Source organism: Ranitomeya variabilis, chromosome 8 (genome assembly GCF_051348905.1).
Source record: "Ranitomeya variabilis isolate aRanVar5 chromosome 8, aRanVar5.hap1, whole genome shotgun sequence".
Taxonomy (NCBI): Eukaryota; Metazoa; Chordata; class Amphibia; order Anura; family Dendrobatidae; genus Ranitomeya; species Ranitomeya variabilis.
The window spans coordinates 89871852-89894832 of NC_135239.1; the positions used below are offsets into that span (position 1 = coordinate 89871852).

Below are 22981 nucleotides of genomic sequence, written 5' to 3' on the forward strand. Positions count from 1 at the left end.
GATATGTCTCAAGGGTCTGATTAGTCCGCTCGGTCTGGCCATTAGTCTGAGGGTGAAAAGCAGATGAAAAAGACAAATCTATGCCCATCCTAGCACAGAATGCCCGCCAAAATCTAGACACAAATTGGGTACCTCTGTCAGAAACAATATTCTCAGGAATACCGTGCAATCGGACAACATTCTGAAAAAACAGAGGAACCAACTCAGAAGAAGAAGGCAACTTGGGCAGAGGAACCAAATGGACCATTTTAGAGAAACGGTCACAGACCACCCAGATGACAGACATCTTCTGGGAAACAGGCAGATCTGAAATAAAATCCATCGAGATGTGTGTCCAAGGCCTCTTAGGAATAGGCAAGGGCAACAGCAGTCCGCTAGCCCGAGAACTACAAGACTTGGCCCGAGCACAAACGTCACATGACTGCACAAAGACTCGCACATCTCGTGACAGAGAAGGCCACCAGAAGGATCTTGCCACCAAATCCCTGGTACCAAAAATTCCGGGATGACCTGCCAATGCAGAAGAATGTACCTCAGAGATGACTCTGCTGGTCCAATCATCCGGAACAAACAGTCTATCAGGCGGACAACGATCCGGTCTATCCGCCTGAAACTCTTGCAAGGACCGCCGCAGATCAGGAGAAACGGCCGACAAAATTACTCCCTCCCTAAGGATACCTGTGGGTTCAGAATTACCAGGAGAGTCCGGGTCAAAACTCCTAGAAAGGGCATCTGCCTTAACATTCTTAGAACCCGGTAGGTATGACACCACAAAATTAAAGCGAGAAAAAAATAAAGACCAGCGCGCCTGTCTAGGATTCAGGCGTCTGGCAGTCTCAAGATAAATCAAATTTTTGTGGTCAGTCAATACCACCACACTGTCATGATCTCTGCAGGCAGAGATCATAGCAAGCCTATAGAGGGACAAGCTCTCGGAAGATGGAACTATACTGACCATGAACTAAGCCTGCCGCGCAACTAGAAATAGCCAGGTAGCATTTCCTATTTATCGCTAGATGCCCAGCTCTGGCCTAAGACCTAAATAGCTAGCAGAGGGAAATATAAGACCTGGCTCACCTCTAGAGAAATATTCCAAAGAAGACAGTAGCCCCCCACATATAATGACGGTGAGTTCAGATGAAACAACAAACGCAGCAGGAAAATAGTCTTAGCAAATTTGAGGTCCGCTTACTAGATAGCAGAAGACAGATAGTATACTTTCATGGTCAGCAGAAAAACACTAACAAAACACCATCCAGAGATTACCTTAAACTCTGGCATTAACTCATAACGCCAGAGTAGCAATCCCTGATCAACGAGAGCTTTCCAGACACAGTAACAAAACTTCAGCTGTGAACTGGAACAAATAGGCAAAACAAAACATGGACAAAAGTCCAACTTATCTAGTAGTTGTCTAGAAGCAGGAACAAGCACTGAGAGGCATCAGATAACATTGATGACCGGCAAGAAACCACCAGAGAAATGAGCTTAAATAGCGACACCCACTACTGATGGAATCAGGTGAAACAGGAAAGAGGATGACAAGTCCAATTCCACAAGCGGCCACCGGGGGAGCCCAGAATCCAAATTCACAACACAGGTTTAAGTTTAGGAATTTCGTGAATAATTGTAAATTGTTTTTGTCCCTGAGACCCTGTTCATCTGGAGATTCTGCTCAGCAAGTAAAGATTGTTATTTCGTTCTTACGGGGCGACCCTCAGGATTGGGCTTTTTCGCTGGCGCCAGGAGATCCGGCATTGGCTGATCTTGATGCGTTTTTTCTGGCGCTCGGTTTACTTTATGAGGAACCCAATCTTGAGATTCAGGCAGAAAAGGCCTTGCTGGCTATGTCTCAGGGGCAGGACGAGGCTGAAGTGTATTGCCAAAAATTTCGGAAATGGTCCGTGCTGACACATTGGAACGAGTGTGCACTGGCCGCTAATTTTAGAAATGGCCTTTCTGAAGCCATTAAGAATGTTATGGTGGGTTTTCCCATTCCCACAGGTCTGAATGATACTATGGCACTGGCTATTCAAATTGACCGGCGGTTGCGGGAGCGCAAAACCGCAAATTCCCTCATGGTGTTGTCTGAACAGACACCTAATTCGGTGCAATGTGATAGAAAAACCGCAAATTCCCTCATGGTGTTGTCTGAACAGACACCTGATTTAATGCAATGTGATAGAATCCTGACTAGAAATGAGCGGAAAATTCATAGACGCCGGAATGGCTTGTGCTACTACTGTGGTGATTCTACACATGTTATCTCAGCATGCTCTAAACGTATAGCTAAGGTTGTTAGTCCTGTCACCGTTGGTAATTTGCAACCTAAATTTATTCTGTCTGTAACTTTGATTTGCTCACTGTCATCTTATCCTGTCATGGCGTTTGTAGATTCAGGTGCTGCCCTGAGTCTCATGGATCTCTCATTTGCTAAGCGCTGTGGTTTTACTCTTGAACCATTAGAAAATCCTATTCCTCTTAGGGGTATTGATGCTACACCATTGGCAGCAAATAAACCGCAGTATTGGACACAGGTTACCATGTGCATGACTCCTGAACACCGCGAGGTGATACGTTTTCTGGTTTTACATAAAATGCATGATTTGGTTGTTTTAGGGCTGCCATGGTTACAGACCCATAATCCAGTCCTGGACTGGAAGGCTATGTCAGTCTCAAGTTGGGGCTGTCGTGGTATTCATGGGGATTCCCTGCCTGTGTCTATTGCTTCTTCTACGCCTTCGGAAGTTCCGGAGTATTTGTCTGATTATCAGGATGTCTTCAGTGAGTCTGAGTCCAGTGCATTGCCTCCTCATAGGGACTGTGACTGTGCTATAGATTTGATCCCAGGCAGTAAATTTCCTAAGGGAAGACTGTTTAATCTGTCGGTACCTGAACATACCGCTATGCGTTCATATATCAAGGAGTCTCTGGAGAAAGGACATATTCGTCCGTCTTCTTCCCCTCTTGGTGCGGGATTCTTTTTTGTGGCAAAAAAGGACGGATCTTTGAGACCTTGTATTGATTATCGGCTTTTAAATAAGATCACTGTCAAATTTCAGTATCCTTTACCGCTGTTGTCTGACTTGTTTGCCCGGATTAAGGGTGCCAAGTGGTTCACCAAGATAGACCTTCGTGGTGCGTACAACCTTGTGCGCATTAAGCAAGGTGATGAATGGAAAACCGCATTCAATACGCCCGAAGGTCATTTTGAGTACTTGGTGATGCCTTTTGGGCTCTCCAATGCGCCTTCAGTTTTTCAGTCCTTTATGCATGACATTTTCCGGAAGTATCTGGATAAATTTTTGATTGTTTGTCTGGATGATATTTTGGTTTTTTCTGATAATTGGGATTCGCATGTGGAGCAGGTCAGGTTGGTCTTTAAAATTTTGCGTGAAAATTCTTTGTTTGTCAAGGGCTCAAAGTGTCTCTTTGGTGTACAGAAGGTTCCCTTTTTGGGGTTCATTTTTTCCCCTTCTGCTGTGGAGATGGACCCAGTCAAGGTCCGAGCTATTCTTGATTGGACTCAGCCCTCGTCAGTTAAGAGTCTTCAGAAGTTCTTGGGCTTCGCTAACTTCTACCGTCGTTTTATCGCTAATTTTTCTAGCATTGTGAAACCTTTGACGGATATGACCAAGAAGGGCTCCGATGTAGCTAACTGGGCTCCTGCTGCCGTGGAGGCTTTCCAGGAGTTGAAACGCCGGTTTACTTCGGCGCCTGTTTTGTGCCAGCCTGACGTCTCACTTCCCTTTCAGGTTGAGGTGGATGCTTCGGAGATTGGGGCAGGGGCCGTTTTGTCGCAGAGAGGCCCTGGTTGCTCGGTTATGAAACCTTGTGCCTTTTTCTCTAGGAAGTTTTCGCCTGCCGAGCGAAATTATGATGTGGGTAATCGGGAGTTGTTGGCCATGAAATGGGCATTTGAGGAGTGGCGTCATTGGCTCGAGGGTGCTAAGCATCGTGTGGTGGTCTTGACTGATCACAAAAATCTGATGTATCTCGAGTCTGCTAAACGCCTTAATCCGAGACAGGCCCGCTGGTCATTGTTTTTCTCCCGCTTTGATTTTGTTGTCTCGTATTTACCAGGTTCAAAGAATGTGAAGGCCGATGCTCTTTCTAGGAGCTTTGTGCCTGATGCTCCTGGAGTCGCGGATCCTGTTGGTATTCTTAAAGATGGAGTTATCTTGTCAGCTATTTCTCCGGATCTGCGACGTGTGTTGCAGAGATTTCAGGCTGATAGGCCTGAGTCTTGTCCACCTGACAGACTGTTTGTCCCGGATAAGTGGACCAGCAGAGTCATTTCCGAGGTTCATTCCTCGGTGTTGGCAGGTCACCCGGGAATTTTTGGCACCAGAGATCTGGTGGCCAGGTCCTTTTGGTGGCCTTCCTTGTCAAGGGATGTGCGGTCATTTGTGCAGTCCTGTGGGACTTGTGCTCGAGCTAAGCCTTGCTGTTCTCGTGCCAGCGGTTTGCTCTTGCCCTTGCCTGTCCCGAAGAGACCTTGGACACATATCTCCATGGATTTCATTTCTGATCTTCCGCTATCTCAGGGCATGTCCGTTATCTGGGTGATATGTGATCGCTTCTCTAAGATGGTCCATTTGGTTCCTTTGCCTAAGCTGCCTTCCTCTTCCGATCTGGTTCCTGTGTTTTTCCAGAACGTGGTTCGGTTGCACGGCATCCCTGAGAATATTGTGTCAGACAGAGGATCCCAGTTCGTTTCCAGGTTCTGGCGATCCTTTTGTAGTAGGATGGGCATTGATTTGTCGTTTTCGTCTGCTTTCCATCCTCAGACTAATGGACAGACGGAGCGAACCAATCAGACTTTGGAGGCTTATTTGAGGTGTTTTGTCTCTGCTGATCAGGACGATTGGGTGACATTCTTGCCGTTGGCTGAGTTTGCCCTTAATAATCGGGCTAGTTCCGCCACCTTGGTTTCGCCTTTTTTCTGCAACTCTGGTTTCCATCCTCGCTTTTCTTCGGGTCATGTGGAGCCTTCTGACTGTCCTGGGGTGGATTCTGTGGTGGATAGGTTGCAGCAGATCTGGAATCATGTGGTGGACAACTTGAAGTTGTCACAGGAGAAGGCTCAGCGCTTTGCCAACCGCCGCCGCGGTGTGGGTCCCCGACTACGCGTTGGGGATTTGGTATGGCTTTCTTCCCGCTTTGTTCCTATGAAGGTCTCCTCTCCCAAATTTAAACCTCGTTTTATTGGGCCTTACAAGATATTGGAAATCCTTAATCCTGTATCTTTTCGTCTGGATCTTCCTGTGTCGTTTGCTATTCACAATGTATTTCATAGGTCCTTGTTGCGGCGGTACATTGTGCCTGTAGTTCCTTCTGCTGAGCCTCCTGCTCCGGTGTTGGTTGAGGGCGAGTTGGAGTACGTGGTGGAGAAGATCTTGGATTCTCGCCTCTCCAGGCGGAGGCTTCAGTACCTGGTCAAGTGGAAGGGCTATGGTCAGGAGGATAATTCCTGGGTGGTCGCCTCTGATGTTCATGCGGCCGATTTAGTTCGTGCCTTTCATGCCGCTCATCCTGATCGCCCTGGTGGTCGTGGTGAGGGTTCGGTGACCCCTCACTAAGGGGGGGGGTACTGTTGTGAATTTGCTTTTTGCTCCCTCTAGTGGTTACTAGTTTTTTGACTCTGGTTTTTCTGTCATTCCTTTTATCCGCACCTGGGTCGTTAGTTAGGGGTGTTGCTATATAAGCTCCCTGGACCTTCAGTTCAATGCCTGGCAACGTAGTTATCAGAGCTAAAGGACATGGAGCGTAAAAAACACCAATCAAGTAAAGAGATGAAAAACAATATTTTATTAATATATCTAAAATCTATAACACAAGCCCAGGCATAGGGCAAAAATACAAAGATACAGAGAGGAAGATATCCAAGGAACCTGCTAATACAGCAGGTGATCAGGACCAATAATGTGTCATATATATGAATGGGTATGGCGAAACCTAGACCCAAAAACAGGGGGGGAGGGAATAGGGAATAAACCTAAATGCTCCAACATCCGGGTTCTATACAAAAGACTCCTACAGACGCTGCCAAGAACAATAGGATCCCAAAAACCCCCCTGAAAGGTCCCAGTGGAAAGCCATCACTCACCCATGATAACCGGTAATGAAGGTCCTCCTACTGACCCCTTGACGCGCGTTTCGCGTAAGTGCTTCTTCAAGAAGAAGAAGCACTTACGCGAAACGCGCGTCAAGGGGTCAGTAGGAGGACCTTCATTACCGGTTATCATGGGTGAGTGATGGCTTTCCACTGGGACCTTTCAGGGGGGTTTTTGGGATCCTATTGTTCTTGGCAGCGTCTGTAGGAGTCTTTTGTATAGAACCCGGATGTTGGAGCATTTAGGTTTATTCCCTATTCCCTCCCCCCCTGTTTTTGGGTCTAGGTTTCGCCATACCCATTCATATATATGACACATTATTGGTCCTGATCACCTGCTGTATTAGCAGGTTCCTTGGATATCTTCCTCTCTGTATCTTTGTATTTTTGCCCTATGCCTGGGCTTGTGTTATAGATTTTAGATATATTAATAAAATATTGTTTTTTATCTCTTTACTTGATTGGTGTTTTTTACGCTCCATGTCCTCTAGTTACTTATATATTCTGGGAGTTCAACACCCATTGTCATTTTTTTGACTGCACACATGCATTTATGTAGGGAGCAGGGACTAAGTCCCTCTCGGCCTGGATATTTTGTTATATTTGTTTTGATTCTTGTTCGTAGTTATCAGAGCTAGTCTGCTGTGCTCTTGTCTACTGATCCTGGTTCCAGTTATATCAGCTAAGTCTGCCTTTTGCTTTTTGCTATTTGTTTTGGTTTTGTATTTTTGTCCAGCTTGTTCCAAATCTATATCTTGACCTTTGCTGGAAGCTCTAGGGGGCTGGTCTTCTCCCCCGGACCGTTAGACGGTTCGGGGGTTCTTGAATTTCCAGTGTGGATTTTGATAGGGTTTTTGTTGACCATATAAGTTACCTTTCTTTATTCTGCTATCAGTAAGCGGGCCTCTCTGTGCTAAACCTGGTTCATTTCTGTGTTTGTCATTTCCTCTTACCTCACCGTCATTATTTGTGGGGGGCTTCTATCCAGCTTTGGGGTCCCCTTCTCTGGAGGCAAGAAAGGTCTTTGTTTTCCTCTACTAGGGGTAGCTAGATTCTCCGGCTGGCGCGTGTCATCTAGAATCAACGTAGGAATGATCCCCGGCTACTTCTAGTGTTGGCGTTAGGAGTAGATATATGGTCAACCCAGTTACCACTGCCCTATGAGCTGGATTTTTGTATTCTGCAGACTTCCACGTTCCTCTGAGACCCTCGCCATTGGGGTCATAACAGATACCATGTTTTGGCATAGGTGGTTTTCCTTTATTGGATGCTGCCCTTCCCGCGGTTGTTCTTTCTTGGTGAAAGACCTGGCTATTCATTGCTTGCGTTGAGAAACACATGATGGTGTCTCCGTGGCTTTTCTACATGCATTTGCATATTTCCCTTTAGGGATGGGGGCAGTGTTCTGGATCACTGTGTTGAGAAACACGTGATGGTGTCTCCGCGGTGTTGGATGTTTTGATCTCCCCGAGGTCATTCATCCTTACGTTTATAGTTCTTTAGGGAAGTCACAGGGCCATGACCTAACTCTGTGGCCCTAGCTGTGCCGTAAAATGAGGAATATGTTTATGGGATTTAACGTGATGCCACCTGTGGTGTTCAGCAACGGATGGCTGACCCTGCTAAAGGAGACCGCTAGGGCTGATGGTGATGCAGCTAGGATGATTCTGCTCCCCACAGGTGGACCGGGGCCCCAGGGCTATTGGTCCCGTTTATGTCAGACTTCGTGTACCTTGTGGTTCAGGACTCAGGGCGCAAGACATCACTGAATGACACAAGGGCTGTAGTTTTCTTTTCCTTTACTTGATGGTTGATAGTACAGAGTGGGGTATTGTTAACAGATCGTAATGGAGAGTTGGGCAGCCTGGAAGCAATTTTTGGATACACCTGGCCAGTTAGGTACGGAGTTCTTACTTCTGCGCTGTCCTTCCTTTTTCCTTGCTGACTAACAGCTCACCCTCCTGCTGCTGTCTCTCTGTTTTTAAAAACAAACTGTTGCCCGCATGGCAGGCAGCTCGAGCCTATCACAGGTGCAGTTCCTTAGTGTCAGCTTCAGGCTCTGGTTAGCTGCTGTGCCACTGGGTATTAGATCTGGCCAGGAGACCTGCAGTCCCCTGCCCTCCAGATTTAGCTGCCGGGACTTCAATGTCCACGCAACCACGGACTCCAGTATCTGGTTCCTAGCGCTCAGCTCTGGGGCGAGTTTAATCACAGCTCCATTCCCCAGGTTCTGCTCGACTTCTCTCCTACTGACACCTGGTAAGGGGACCCCTCCTTGCTTCAAGGCATGACATTACTCCCTGTGAGGGAGGCAATGCCACTGTGGCAACCGGACCACTGGGGTGCCACAGGTACAAATACAAAATGCCAGCCATTCTGAAAATGTAATCTTTACTTTCTTGAATATTTTAGGTTGTTCTGATGTATGTTTTGGTCATTGTCCAAGTCCGATGTCCAAAATTATATACGTGATTGTGGTAATATTGTGTTGTAATAATAGCAACACAAAATTCCCTTTTTTCCCAGATGACTGCATATTTAAAAAAAAAAAAACAATGCTAAGAAGCATAAGATTGGAAAATGTTCCTTTTAAAATTTCAAATGGGAAAAATGTGTGATTCGATTGCATTGGAAATATGGTTTAGTCACGGCTGCATGTAAAGATGGTAGTTTGCATTACCCGCAATGCATCACCGTAGAACTGTATAGAATACAGCGGGGGTCCGCAATTTTTGTCATCACTTGTAGTTTAAGACTACTTCATTAGTTTCTATTTCTGCTTCTTGCTTTTCAGATTTTGACTCATGTCAACTGTCAATGGATCAAATTGTACAGAATAATTTAGTTGTGCCTAAGAGTACATTTATTGGTAAAGCCTATAACAATGGTGATTATATCCTCTCTCGATGTAAAGCTAATTATTATCGTGCATCCCCAACTTTGAAAGTGGAATGTTTAAACGGAGAAATGATCTATCCAAAATGTACTCAGGAGAGTAAGTATGTTGTTTACGATGTTTAGTTACAATTTTTAGTCATTAGTAAGAAAACACCTAGGGAAAGACCTGTCAGTCTAAGGGATCGGGGCGGGGAGAAGTCACTTGAGACTGGACACTTGGAATAGTCATATGATACACATAGTTCATGGCAGGCATTTCAACGTATGTTTCTTTATTACACACTGGAGTGTTTCAGAGTGATACATGCACAACTGCAATAACACAGCCAGTATCTAATTCTTACTGCTATGATTTGGTCACCATAAATCTATTGTAGGGATCAATTGACCAGCCAAATTTTTTAAATTTGACCATTGTTACTTTGTGTGGTAATAACTCTGGAACGCTTCAACATATCCCATTGATTTTCCGAATGTTTTGTCATGACACACTGTACTTGATGATAATGGTAAATTTATGTTGAGATTTTCTGTTTTTATTTATAAAAATAACAGAAATTTTACAAAAATGTCACAAAATTTGCAATTTTTGAACTTTAAATGTTGTTTCCTTTAGTCCAGATAGTCATACCACACAAAAACAATAAATAACATTTCTCACATGTCTGCTTTACATCAACATAATTTATGAAATGCTGTTTTATTTTGTTAGCATTTTATAAGGTTTAATAATGTAGCAGATTTTTCATTTTTTTTCAAGGAAAGTTACAAAACTTATTTTTTTAGGGACCTATTTACTTTTGAAGTGACTTTGGGGGGTCATATATGTTTTAAACCACCAAAAGTGATACAATTTTTAAAACAGCCCCCCAACATATTCAAAATGGTTTTCAAGTAGTTTATTAACCCTTCAGATGCTTTTCAGGAATTAATGCAAAGTGGCATAACAGAAGTGAAAAAATGTATTTTTACCATCTAAATGTTGATAACTTCTCAATATATATACATATATGCTGGGTTTTTTTAACCCCTTCATGACCCAGCCTATTTTGGCCTTAATGACCTTGCCGTTTTTTGCAATTCTGACCAGTGTCCCTTTATGAGGTAATAACTCAGGAACGCTTCAACGGATCCTAGCGATTCTGAGATTGTTTTTTCGTGACATATTGGGCTTCATGTTATTGGTAAATTTAGGTCGATAATTTTTGAGTTTATTTGTGAAAAAAACGGAAATGTGGCAAAAAATTTGAAAATTTCGCAATTTTCACATTTTGAATTTTTATTCTGTTAAACCAGAGAGTTATGTGACACAAAATAGTTAATAAATAACGTTTCCCACATGTCTACTTTACATCAGCACAATTTTGGAAACAATTTTTTTTTTTGCTAGGAAGTTATAAGGGTTAAAATTTGACCAGTGATTTCTCATTTTTACAACAAAATTTACAAAACCATTTTTTTTAGGGACCACCTCACATTTGAAGTCATTTTGAGGGTTCTATATGGCTGAAAATACCCAAAAGTGACACCATTCTAAAAACTGCACCCCTCAAGGTGCTCAAAACCACATTCAAGAAGTTTATTAACCCTTCAGGTGTTTCACAGCAGCAGAAGCAACATGGAAGTAAAAAATGAACATTTAACTTTTTAGTCACAAAAATGATCTTTTAGCAACAATTTTTTTATTTTCCCAAGGGTAAAAGGAGAAACTGGACCAGGGACGTTGTTGTCCTATTTGTCCTGAGTACGCTGATACCTCATATGTGGGGGTAAACCACTGTTTGGGCGCACGGCAGGGCTCGGAAGGGAAGGAGCGCCATTTGACTTTTTTAATGAAAAATTGGCTCCAATCTTTAGCGGACACCATGTCGCGTTTGGAGAGCCCCCGTGTGCCTAAACATTGGAGCTCCCCCACAAGTGACCACATTTTGGAAACTAGACCCCCCAAGGAACTTATCTAGAAGCATAGTGAGCACTTTAAACCCCCAGGTGCTTCACAAATTGATCCGTAAAAATGAAAAAGTACTTTTTTTTCACAAAAAAATTATTTTAGCCTCAATTTTTTCATTTTCACATGGGCAACAGGATAAAATGGATCCTAAATTTTGTTGGGCAATTTCTCCTGAGTACACCAATACCTCACATGTGGGGGTAAACCACTGTTTGGGCACATGGTAAGGCTCGGAAGGGAAGGAGCGCCATTTGACTTTTTGAATGGAAAATTATCTCCATCGTTAGCGGACACCATGTCGCGTTTGGAAAGCTCCTGTGTGCCTAAACATTGGAGCTCCTCCACAAGTGACCCCATTTTGGAAACTAGACCCCCCAAGGAACTCATCCAGAGGCATAGTGAGCACTTTAAACCCCCAGGTGCTTCACAAATTGATCCGCAAAAATGAAAAAGTACTTTTTTTTCACACAAAATTTCTTTTAGCCTCAATTCTTTCATTTTCACATGGGCAACAGGATAAAATGGATCCTAAAATTTGTTGGGCAATTTCTCCTGAGTATGCCGATACCTCATATGTGGGGGTAAACCACTGTTTGGGTGCACGGCAAGGCTCGGAAGGGGAGGCGTGCCATTTGACTTTTTGAATGGAAAATTAGCTCCAATCGTTAGCGGACACCATGTCGCGTTTGGAGAGCCCCTGTGTGCCTAAACATTGGAGCTCCCCTACAAGTGACCCCATTTTGGAAACTAGACCCCCCAAGAAACTTATCTAGATGCATAGTGAGCACTTATAACCCCCAGGTGCTTCACAGAAGTTTATAACGCAGAGCCGTGAAAATAAAAAAATAATTTTTCTTTCCTCAAAAATGATTTTTAGCCCAGAATTTTTTATTTTCCCAAGGGTAATAGGAGAAATTGGACCCCAAATGTTTTTGTCCAGTTTGTTCTGAGTACGATGATACCCCATATGTGGGGGTAAACCACTGTTTGGGCGCACGGCAGGGCTCGGAAAGGAAGGCACGCCATTTGGCTTTTTGAATGGAAAATTAGCTCCAATCATTAGCGGACACCATGTCGCGTTTGGAGAGCCCCTGTGTGCCTAAACATTGGAGCTCCCGCACAAGTGACCCCATTTTGGAAACTAGACCTCCCAAGGAACTAATCTAGATGTGTGGTGAGCACTTTGAACCCCCAAGTGCTTCACAGAAGTTTATAACGCAGAGCCATGAAAATAAAAAATAATTTTTCTTTTCTCAAAAATGATTTTTTAGCCCACAATTTTTTATTTTCCCAAGGGTAACAGGAGAAATTGGACCCCAAAAGTTGTTGTCCAGTTTCTCCTGAGTACGCTGATACCCCATATGTGGGGGTAAACCACTGTTTTGGCACACGTCGGGGTTCGGAAGGGAAGTAGTGACGTTTTGAAATGCAGACTTTGATGGAATGCTCTGCGGGCGTCACATTGCATTTGCAGAGCCCCTGATGTACCTAAACAGTAGAAACACCCCACAAGTGACCCCATTTTGGAAACTAGACCCCCGAAGGAACTTATCTGCTTCACAGAAGTTTATAACGCAGAGCCGTGAAAATAAAAAATAATTGTTCTTTCCTCAAAAATTATGTTTTAGCAAGTAATTTTTTATTTTTGCAAGGGTAACAGGAGAAATTAGACCCCAGCAGTTGTTGCCCAGTTTGTCCTGAGTACGCTGGTACCCCAAATGTGGGGGTAAACCACTGTTTGGGCGCACGTCGGGGCTTGGAAGGGCGGGAGCACCATTTGACTTTTTGAACGCAAGATTGGCTGGAATCAATGGTGGCGCCATGTTGCGTTTGGAGACCCCTGATGTGCCTAAACAGTGGAAACCCCTCAATTCTAACTTCAACACTAACCCCAACACACCCCTAATCCTAATCCCAACTGTAGCCATAACCCTAATCACAACCTTAACCCCAACACACCCCTAACCACAACCCTAACCGCAACACACCCGTAACCCTAATTCCAACCCTAATCCTAACCCTAATCCCAACCGTAACCCTAATCCCAACCCTAACCACAACTGTAACCCCAACACACCCCTAACCCTATCCGTAACCCTAACCACAAGCCTAATCTTAACCCTATTTCAAACCCTAGCCCTAATTCCAACCCTAACTCTAATTCCAACCCTAACCCTAAGGCTATGTGCCCACGTTGCGGATTCGTGTGAGATTTTTCCTCATGATTTTTGAAAAATCTGCAGGTAAAAGGCACTGCGTTTTACCTGCGGATTTACAGCAGATTTCCAGTGTTTTTTTGTGCAGATTTCACCTGCGGATTCCTATTGAGGAACAGGTGTAAAACGCTGCGGAATCCGCACAAAGAATTGACATGCTGCGGAAAATACAACGCAGCGTTTCTGCACGGAATTTTCCGCACCATGGGCACAGCGGATTTGGTTTTCCTTAGGTGTACATGGTACTGTAAACCTGATGGAAAACTGCTTCGAATTCGCAGCGGCCAATCCGCTGCGGATCCGCGGCCAATCCGCTGCCAATCCGCTGCGGATCCGCGGCCAATCCGCTGCGGATCCGCTGCCGATCCGCGGCCGATCCGCTGCGGATCCGCTGCGGATCCGCTGCGGATCCGCTGCCGATCCGCTGCGGATCCGCTGCCGATCCGCTGCGGAACCGCTGCCGATCCGCTGCGGATCCGCTGCGGATCCGCGGCGGATCCGCGGCCGATCCGCGGCCGATCCGCGGCGGATCCGCTGCGGATCCGCTGCCAATCCGCTGCCGATCCGCTGCGGATCCGCGGCTGATCCGCTGCGGATCCGCGGCCGATCCGCTCTGTGTGCACATGCCATAACCCTACCCCTAACCCTAACCCTACCCGTAACCCTAACCCTACCCCTAACCCTACCCCTAGTTCTAACCCTAGTTCTAACCCTAACCCTAGTGGAAAAAGAAAAAAAATATTTTCTTTATTTTATTATTGTCCCTACCTATGGGGGTGATAAAGGGGGGGGTTTATTTATTATTTTTTTATTTTGATCGCTGTGATAGAACCTACCACAGCGATCAAAATGTACCTCTAATGAATCTGCCGGCCGGCGGGCGCACTGAGCATGCGCCCGCCATTTTGGAAGATGGCGGCACCCATGATGGAGGCGGACGGGGACCGGGAGCCTCGGTAAGTATAAGGGGGGGAGATCGGGGCACGGGGGGGCGTCGGAGCACGGGGGGGTGACATAGGAGCAGGGGGGAGCGGGCAGGAGGACGGGGGAGCAGACAGCAGGACGGGGAGCCGGCAGGCGGACGGAGGGGACCGGACCCTATAACGGAGCACTGGGGGGGCGATCGGTGGGGTGGGGGGGGGTCACATTAGTGTTTCCAGCCATGGCCGATGATATTGCAGCATCGGCCATGGCTGGATTGTAATATTTCACCAGTTTTTTAGGTGAAATATTACAAATCGCTCTGATTTTCACTTTCAACAGCCAATCAGAGCGATCGTAGCCACGGGGGGGTGAAGCCACCCCCCCTGGGCTGAAGTACCACTCCCCCTCTCCCTGCAGATCGGGTAAAATAGGAGTTAACCCCTTCACCCGATCTGCAGGGACGCGATCATTCCATGACGCCACATAGGCGTCATGGGTCGGATTGGCACGGGTTTTCATGACGCCTATGTGGCGTCATGGGTCGGGAAGGGGTTAAACAAGAAAGAAATGGAGTACATGTCCACCGAAGAGAAAAAATCACAATAATTTTTATTAAATCATACATATAAGGCAACGAAACAAAAATATAACAACATCATATCAAGACAAGATCTCTTAGAAATGAGGACTCAGGTGCAGAAAACCACATGCATACAGACGGCGCAACAAAGCAAGATAGAGTCAGATCTAAAACAGTGCCAGTGCTTCAAGTATAGTTTGTATTAACATAACATTAGTAGAGATAGCCGTGTGAATTTGTCAAAGTGACATATAGTAACATGTAATATTAAATACATTATCCCATGGCTCCCAATGTGAGTATGTGTACAATTAGTATTTCTTACTCATAGCTGCAGTGTCTGCCGAAAGTGTACCCCAACGCGTGTTTCGTGTGGGCTTCGTCAGGGGGCTGACAAATTCACATGGCTATCTCTACTATTGTTATGTTAATGTAAACTATGCTTGAAGCACTGGCACTGTATTAGATCTGACTCTATCTTGCTTTGCTGCACTGTCTGCATCCACGTGGTTTGCTGCACCTGGGTCCTCATTTCTAAGAGCTCTTGTCTTGATATGGTGTTGCTATATTTTTTTTTGCCATATATGTATGATTTAATTAAAAATTATTTTGATTTTACTCTTCGGTGGACATGTACTCTATTTTTTTCTTGTTTAAAATATTGCTGGGAGTGGTTCTATGGCTAGTGCATGTGGTGGCTTGGTTATTTAGGCCTGAGGCCACCCGTATTTATATTAATACTGTCCTGAAGATTTTGTTTGCCATATATGCAGTTGTGATGGTGTGATATGCTATGTGGGTATCATTTTTGTGTATATTTCTATTTTACTGATTATCATGATGTTACTGTATCTTGTAGGATGAGTTGTTATTTGCCATCTGATATTCTCCCCACAGTTCTGTATTGTTATCTCTCCACAGGGTCAGTGAATAATGTTGTTTGCTAATATGCTAATGACATGTTGACCTAGCTTGTTGAAACAATGAGCCCCTGAGACCTTCCCCCTCCTGGCCTGTGAATGAGGGGGGAGACACAGAGATCAGTCTTGTGTGGAACCTTGATGTGAAGAGCATATCAGAGAGTAAGAAGGGAATATGGACTGTTATCCACTGTGCTGGATTGTTGGACTTTTATCCTGTTACTGAACTGCATTCGTGTTCTAGAATATTTAATCCTTTGTGTGATGGATCGTATATATGGACCTTTCGTGTTTTGCCTAAATAAAGGTCTTGGAATTGTTCACTATTCTCTTTTTCTGTTGATTGTGTGATACCGGAGAAGGAACCCACGACAACTGGTGGCAAGCAGCGGGATCAACAGAGCGTAACCTAATGGAGAACCACACACAGAGTGAGTACAGAAATTGGACTGTATCCAGTTTACAGGAGAGAGCCAGAGATCTGGGCCTGAACTACCAGGGACTGACTAAAGAGGCCTTAATCGATCTACTGGTGGGTGCTAGCCAGACCACCTACTCCCATATGTCTGAAGGATGAGCACTGAAGATGAGGACCCCCACCCCAAAAAGCCAGTGGGTGGTGTGGTACGAAGAAGAGATGGCGGTTCTGGGCCCAGGCGTCTCTCAGGAGTACAAGGAGGAGGCTGCCCGCCGGGCACAGTGGAGACAAGAAGCAATGGAGCTTGAAAGAGGGAGTAACGCAACGTGGAATGTAAACCCAACGATCCGGGAGCCTGTACGGATCACCCGGACAGAGTTTAAGCCATTTGATGAGGCTTCCGGAGATGTGGAGGGGTTCTTCAAGGACTTTGAGCAGCAGTGTGCTGTGATGGAGGTGCCCCACTCTGGCTGGATGCGTTTGTTAGTGGGACTCCTGAACGGTAGCCTGAGGGAGGCTTACCAAACCATTGACTCACAGCGGAATCGGGATTATAACATTGTAAAGCAGACTATCCTGGATTACCATGCTATCACTCCAGACTCATATAGGGCCAAGTTCCGAGACCTCCCATGCACTACGGGGGGATCGTTTAGGATGTATGCACATAAGATGTCCCAGGCATGTCGGAGATGGCTGGAAGCAGAAAATGCCTTTACTGTGGAAGATGTTATACAGGCGTTCCTTATAGAACAATTTCTTGCCAAGTGCCTTGCTGAGGTACAGGAATGGGTCCGGGAGCACACGCCGTGCACCATGGATAGAGCTGCAGCCCTGGCCGATGAAGCCCTTACTATCCGACCGCAATGGAGGAGGCTTCTGGACAATGAACCACGGCCTTCGACCGCGCCCTGTCCCCCTCCGATTATATCTGCCCCTCCACCCAGCCGCAGGCCGATGACAATCACAGCTCACAATCCTGGGCCCCAACAGTTCCGACCACGACCTGGGGGTATCACAGAGAGGAGATGTTACGGGTGTGGGCAACCTGGACATTTGCAGTCTGGCTGTCCCTCAAGGATTCTGAGGGAGCCCCATGCAGCCCCACCTCGTCCAGTGCATCTTGTGCACTCCATCCCGCTTGAGGAAGAGGAAACACCACCCCCACCAGAGTGGACCACCGACCACGGCACCATAGATACCCCTCCTGGAGTGTACAGACTCCGGCCTTTGTCCATCAGAAATACACAGCAACGGCATTGCCACCTGCAGGATGTCTTAATTGATGGATACAAAGTGTCGGGATTTAGAGACACAGGGGCATTCCTGACTATTGCTGACCCCCATGTGGTTCGACCCGAAGCAATTCACCAGAGCCTGGGAATTCTCATTGTCCTGGCAGGGGGTGTCCGCAAATATACAGTATACAGAGAGCTTTGGTACGTTTGGATTTCGGTTTTGGAGAAAAACTGTGTTGGATTGGCATTATGGGAGGACTTCCTGCAGATATCCTCCTTGGAAATGACATTGGGGAGTTGCAAAGTCATTTTGTGGGAGCAGAAGGTCGGTGGGCCTCTCCTTCTGAAAGAACAATTGGAGGGAGATATCGCAGATACCGTAACGCCCATCATTCCCTACGTTCTAGAGTTCAGAGACTGTCTCGCCCAGCTAGCTACCTTGGTTAATGAACATCAGCGATTGGCCCAGTCCAGTCAAAAAGCCTGGTATGACCATAAAGCCAGGACTGGGGAATTTATGGACAAGTGCTCATGATTATTGCAACCCCTGCCACTGTACAAGGAACTATAAACAGTGGAGCAAAGTGGACTAAAGTGAGGAGGCCAGAGGTCTGTGTAGACCTAATGGCGTGCTCTCTTATTATGAGGGGGGAGAGATTGTGATGGCGTGATATGCTATGTGGGTATCATTTTTGTGTATATTTATATTTTACTGATTATCATGGTGTTACTGTATCTTGTAGGATGAGTTGTTATTTGCCATCTGATATTCTCCCCACAGTTCTGTATTGGTATCTCTCCACAGGGTCAGTGAATAATGTTGTTTGCTAATATGCTAATGACATGTTGACCTAGCTGGTTGAAACAATGAGCCCCTGAGACCTTCCCCCCTCCTGGCCTGTGAATGAGGGGGGAGACTTGTAAATATCAGGGAGGTGAGACACAGAGATCAGTCATGTGTGGAACCTTGATGTGAAGAGCATATCAGAGAGAAAGAAGGGAATATGGACTGTTATCCTCTGTGCTGGATTGTTGGACTTTTATCCTGTTACTGAACTGCTTTCGTGTTCTGGAATATTTAATCCTTTGTGTGGTGGATCGTATATATGGACCTTTCGTGTTTTGCCTAAATAAAGGTCTTTGAATTGTTCACTATTCTCTTGCTCTGTTGATTGTGTGATACCGGAGAAGGAACCTGTGACATGCAGGTTTGCTGGAAAGCATCTCCCGCAGTGCTGTATATATACACTGCTCAAAAAAATAAAGGGAATACTAAAATCCCACATCCTAGATATCACTGAATGAAATATTCCAGTTGTAAATCTTTATTCATTACATAGTGGAATGTGTTGAGAACAATAAAACCTAAAAATTATCAATGTAAATCACAACTAATATCCCATGGAGATCTGGAGTTGGAATGATGCTCAAAATCAAAGTGGAAAATGAAGTTACAGGATGATCCAACTTCAGTGGAAATGCCTCAAGACAAGGAAATGATGATCAGTATGTGTGGCATCCACGTGCCTGTATGACGTCCCTACAATGCCTGGGCATTCTCTTGATGAGGCAGCGGATAGTCTCCTCAGAAATATCCTCCCATACCTTTACTAAAGCATTTGCCAACTCCTGGACAATCTTTGGCACAACATGATGTTGGTGGATGGTGCGAGACATGATGTCCCAGATGTGTTCAATCGGATTCAGGTCTGAAGAACAGGCAAGCCAATCCAAAGCTTCAATACCTTCATCTTGCAGGAACTGCTGACACACTTCAGCCACATGAGGTCTGGCATTGTCCTTCATTAGGAGGAACCCAGGGCCAACCGCACTAGCATATGGTCTCACAATGGGTCTGAGGATCTCATCTCGGTACCTAATGGCAGTCAGGCTACCTCTGGTGAGCACATGGAGGGCTGTGTGGCCCTCCAAAGAAATGCCACCCCACACTATTACTGACCAACTGCCAAACCGGTCATGCTGAAGGATGTTGCAGGCAGATCGCTCTTCATGGCGTCTCCAGACTCTGTCACATCTGTCACATGTGCTCAGTGTGAACCTGCTTTCATCTGTGAAGAGCACAGGGCGCCAGTGGCGAATTTGCCAATCCTAGTGTTCTAGGGCAAATGTCCTGCACGGTGTTGGGCTGTGAGCAAAAACCCCATCTGTGGACGTAGGGCAATCAGACCATCCTCATGGAGTCAGTTTCTAACCGTTTGTTCAGACACATGCACATTTGGGGCCTCCTGGAGGTCATTTTGCAGGGCTCTGGCAGTGCTCCTTCTGTTCCTCCTTGAACAAAGGCTGAGGTAGTGGTCCTGATGCTGGGTTGTTGCCCTCCTACGGCCCCCTCCACATCTCCTGGTGTACTGGCCTGTCTCCTGGTAGTGCCTCCAGCCTCTGGACACTACGCTGACAGACACAGCAAACCTTCTTGCCAAAACTCGCATTGATGTGCCATCCTGGATGAGCTGTACTACCTGAGCCACTTGTGTGGGTTGTAGAGTCCATCTCATGCTACCACGAGTGTGAAAGCACAACCAACATTCAAAAGTGACCAAAACATCAGCCAGAATGCATTGGTACTGAGATGTGGTCTGTGGTCCCCATCTGCAGAACCACTCCTTTATTGAGTGTGTTTTGATAATTGCCAATAATTTCCATCTGTTGTCTATTCCATTTGCAAAACAGCATGTGATATTGATTGTCAAACAGTGTTGCTTCCTAAGTGGACAGTTTGATTTCACATAAGTTTGATTTACTTGGAGTCATATTCTGTTGTTTAAGTGTTCCCTTTATTTTTTGAGCAGTGTATATATGGTGCATGTCAAGAAGGGGTTAAAATGTAAGATGTTGTTCGCAATCGATTCTAGTCAAAATTGCTTGTCATCCCCCACTCGCCCCATTCAAAATAGCACAATTTAAAAAAAAAAATACACATATTTGATATCGCCACCTTCAGAAGTACCTGATCTATCAATATATAAAAATAATTAATCTAATCGGTAAACGGCGTAACGAGAAAAAAATCAAAACACCAGAATTACGTTTTTTTGGTTGCTACAACATTGCAATAAAATGCAATAACAGGTGATTAAAAAATAATATCTACACCAAAATACCCTTACCCAACCAGATATCCTGAAAAATAGTGACGCTATGGGTCTCAGGAAATGGTGTCAGTTTTAATTTGTTTTTGTTTTTTTACAAACTGGATTTTTGTTTCACCACTTAAATAAAAAAGAACCTATACATGTTTGGTATCTAAGAACTCGTAATGAGCTGGAGAATCATAATAGCAGGTCAGTTTTAGCATATAGTGTACATGATAAAAAAAAATTGTGGAATTACACTTTTTTTGCAATTTCACCTCACTTGGAATTTTTTTCCCTTTTTTTAATACACTATATGGTAAAATCAATGGTGCCGTTCAAAAGTACAACTCGTCTCACAAAAAACAAGCCCTCACACAGCCATATTGATGAAAAAGTAACAATGAGCCATGGGGGAGAGTGGCAGATGTTGCAGAGGGGACAGCTGCAACATGTGGTTCTGTAACGCCCCAGGGTCCTGGTTGTCACAGGCGCATTGCTTTCCTCACACGGAGAGTGATGTCACACTTGGAAGCGATGAAGGATTCCTTTTATCAGGTAACCACCATACACACAACATGTTCACACTCCAGGCCAGAAGGGGGAGTTCTGAACACGGATTAAGGGGAACTTCCCTATATTCTGGTCTGGAGGGAAAGGAAGTGAGTCAGTCTGTCAGAGGACAGAGGAGAGAGCAGTCAGACATTGAGTGTCGGAAGGACTGAAAGGGGCCGTGCAGCCAGAGTTGCTGCAGCTCCTGGAGAAAGAGAGAGAATACAGAAAGAAAGAACAGCGTTAGTGAGCGTGCAGAAGAGTGACACCAGGGGAGGACAGGAGCGTTTGGGCTACCTCCCTGGCCGAGCGCAGATTCCGGTAGCCGGACGACGGAGGCTGTGTCGGACTCTAAGAGGCACAGCAGAAACCGGCAGGACAGCTGGATTATTACAAGTAACTTGTCTGCCCTAATATCCAGGAGGCACAGTAGCACATAGAACCCGGGTCATGATAGAGACCCTATAAAAAGGCTCGAGCCACCAGTCATACAGGTTTGTGTCCTAACCTATATGGAGGACTGAGAGAACTGTGAGGACCTTGCCAGAAGCCATAGGCAGTAAGGGACTACATCATCATTGCGCTAATAGGAAGGCTTCTAACTCCACCTGGTAAAGGGGACTCTGAATTCGCTTCCAAGTCGGCTGGACCCTGCCTGTACCTGTAATCTGGTGCCCTAAACTGTGGATACCTGAAGTCTCCAGTAAACCAGGTAAAGAGACTGACCGAACACCACAGGTGGCATCACGAGCACAAATTTTATTAACCCTTTAAAAGACCTTTCCCCTTTACTTGGGCGCCCAGGGCCATGGACCGGGTCACTGCCACCGTGACATACCCTTTAAGTACCGGACCCGGTACCGAGTACCCCACGGCCCTGACGGGCATTCCAGTTCCACTATGTAGTTCCACTGGCAGCAGATTTTAATGTCAGGATAGCATAGCTGAAGTAGGTAGCTGGACCCATAAACACTTCCTGTCATGATCTCAATGGCAAGAGAACATAGCATCAGCATATATAGGAACTAGCTCTTGGAAGATGGGAACTGAGCTGACCATGAACTAAACCTAACACACAACTAGCAGTGGCCGGGTAGCATGCCTACGTTGATTCTAGATGCCCAGCACCAGCCGGAGGACTAAATAATGCTAGCAGAGGAAAATAAGTCCTAGCTCACCTCTAGAGAAATACCCCGAAAGGAGACAGAGGCCCCCCACATGTATTGGCGGTGAATTAAGATGAAATAACAAAACGTAGTATGAAAATAGGTTTAGCAAATTTGAGGTCCACTTACTACATAGCAGAAGACAGAAAGAACACTTTCATGGTCAGCTAAAAACCCTATCAAAACACCATCCAGAAATTACTTTAAAACTCTGGCATTAACTCATAACACCAGAGTGGCAATTCCTGTTCACAAGAGCTTTCCAGACACAGTAACGAAACTACAGCTGTGAACTGGAACAAAAATGCAAAAACAAACATGGACAAGAGTCCAACTTATCTAGTAGTTGTCTAGGAGCAGGAACAAGCACAGAGAGGCTTCTGATAACATTGTTGACCGGCAAGCAACTAACAAAGCAGCAAGGTTATATAGCGACTCCCACATCTTGATGGGAACAGGTGAACAGAGAAGATGAAGACACCAGTTCAATTCCACCAGTAGCCACCGGGGGAGCCCAGAATCCAAATTCACAACAGTACCCCCCCCCTCAAGGAGGGGGCACCGAACCCTCACCAGAACCACCAGGGCGATCAGGATGGGCCCTATGAAAGGCACGAACCAGATCAGAGGCATGAACATCAGATGCATTCACCCAAGAATTATCCTCCTGGCCGTATCCCTTCCACTTGACCAGATACTGGAGTCTCCGTCTGGAAACACGAGAGTCTAAGATTTTCTCCACAACGTACTCCAACTCACCCTCAACCAACACCGGAGCAGGAGGCTCAACGGAAGGCACAACCGGTACCTCATACCTGCGCAATAATGACCGATGAAAAACGTTATGAATAGAAAAGGATGCAGGGAGGTCCAAACGGAAGGAAACAGGGTTAAGAATCTCCAATATCTTA

General features: G+C 45.6%; 1 protein-coding gene across 1 annotated transcript in view; it reads left to right on the forward strand.

The window, feature by feature from the left end:
- Positions 1-22981, forward strand: part of LOC143788270 (coagulation factor XIII B chain-like) — a 115535-nt gene that overhangs the window by 67729 nt on the left and 24825 nt on the right. The window contains exon 5 of the mRNA XM_077277797.1: positions 8910-9110. Within this exon, the coding sequence (XP_077133912.1) occupies positions 8910-9110 (201 nt within the window). The remainder of the gene's footprint in view (positions 1-8909; positions 9111-22981) is intronic.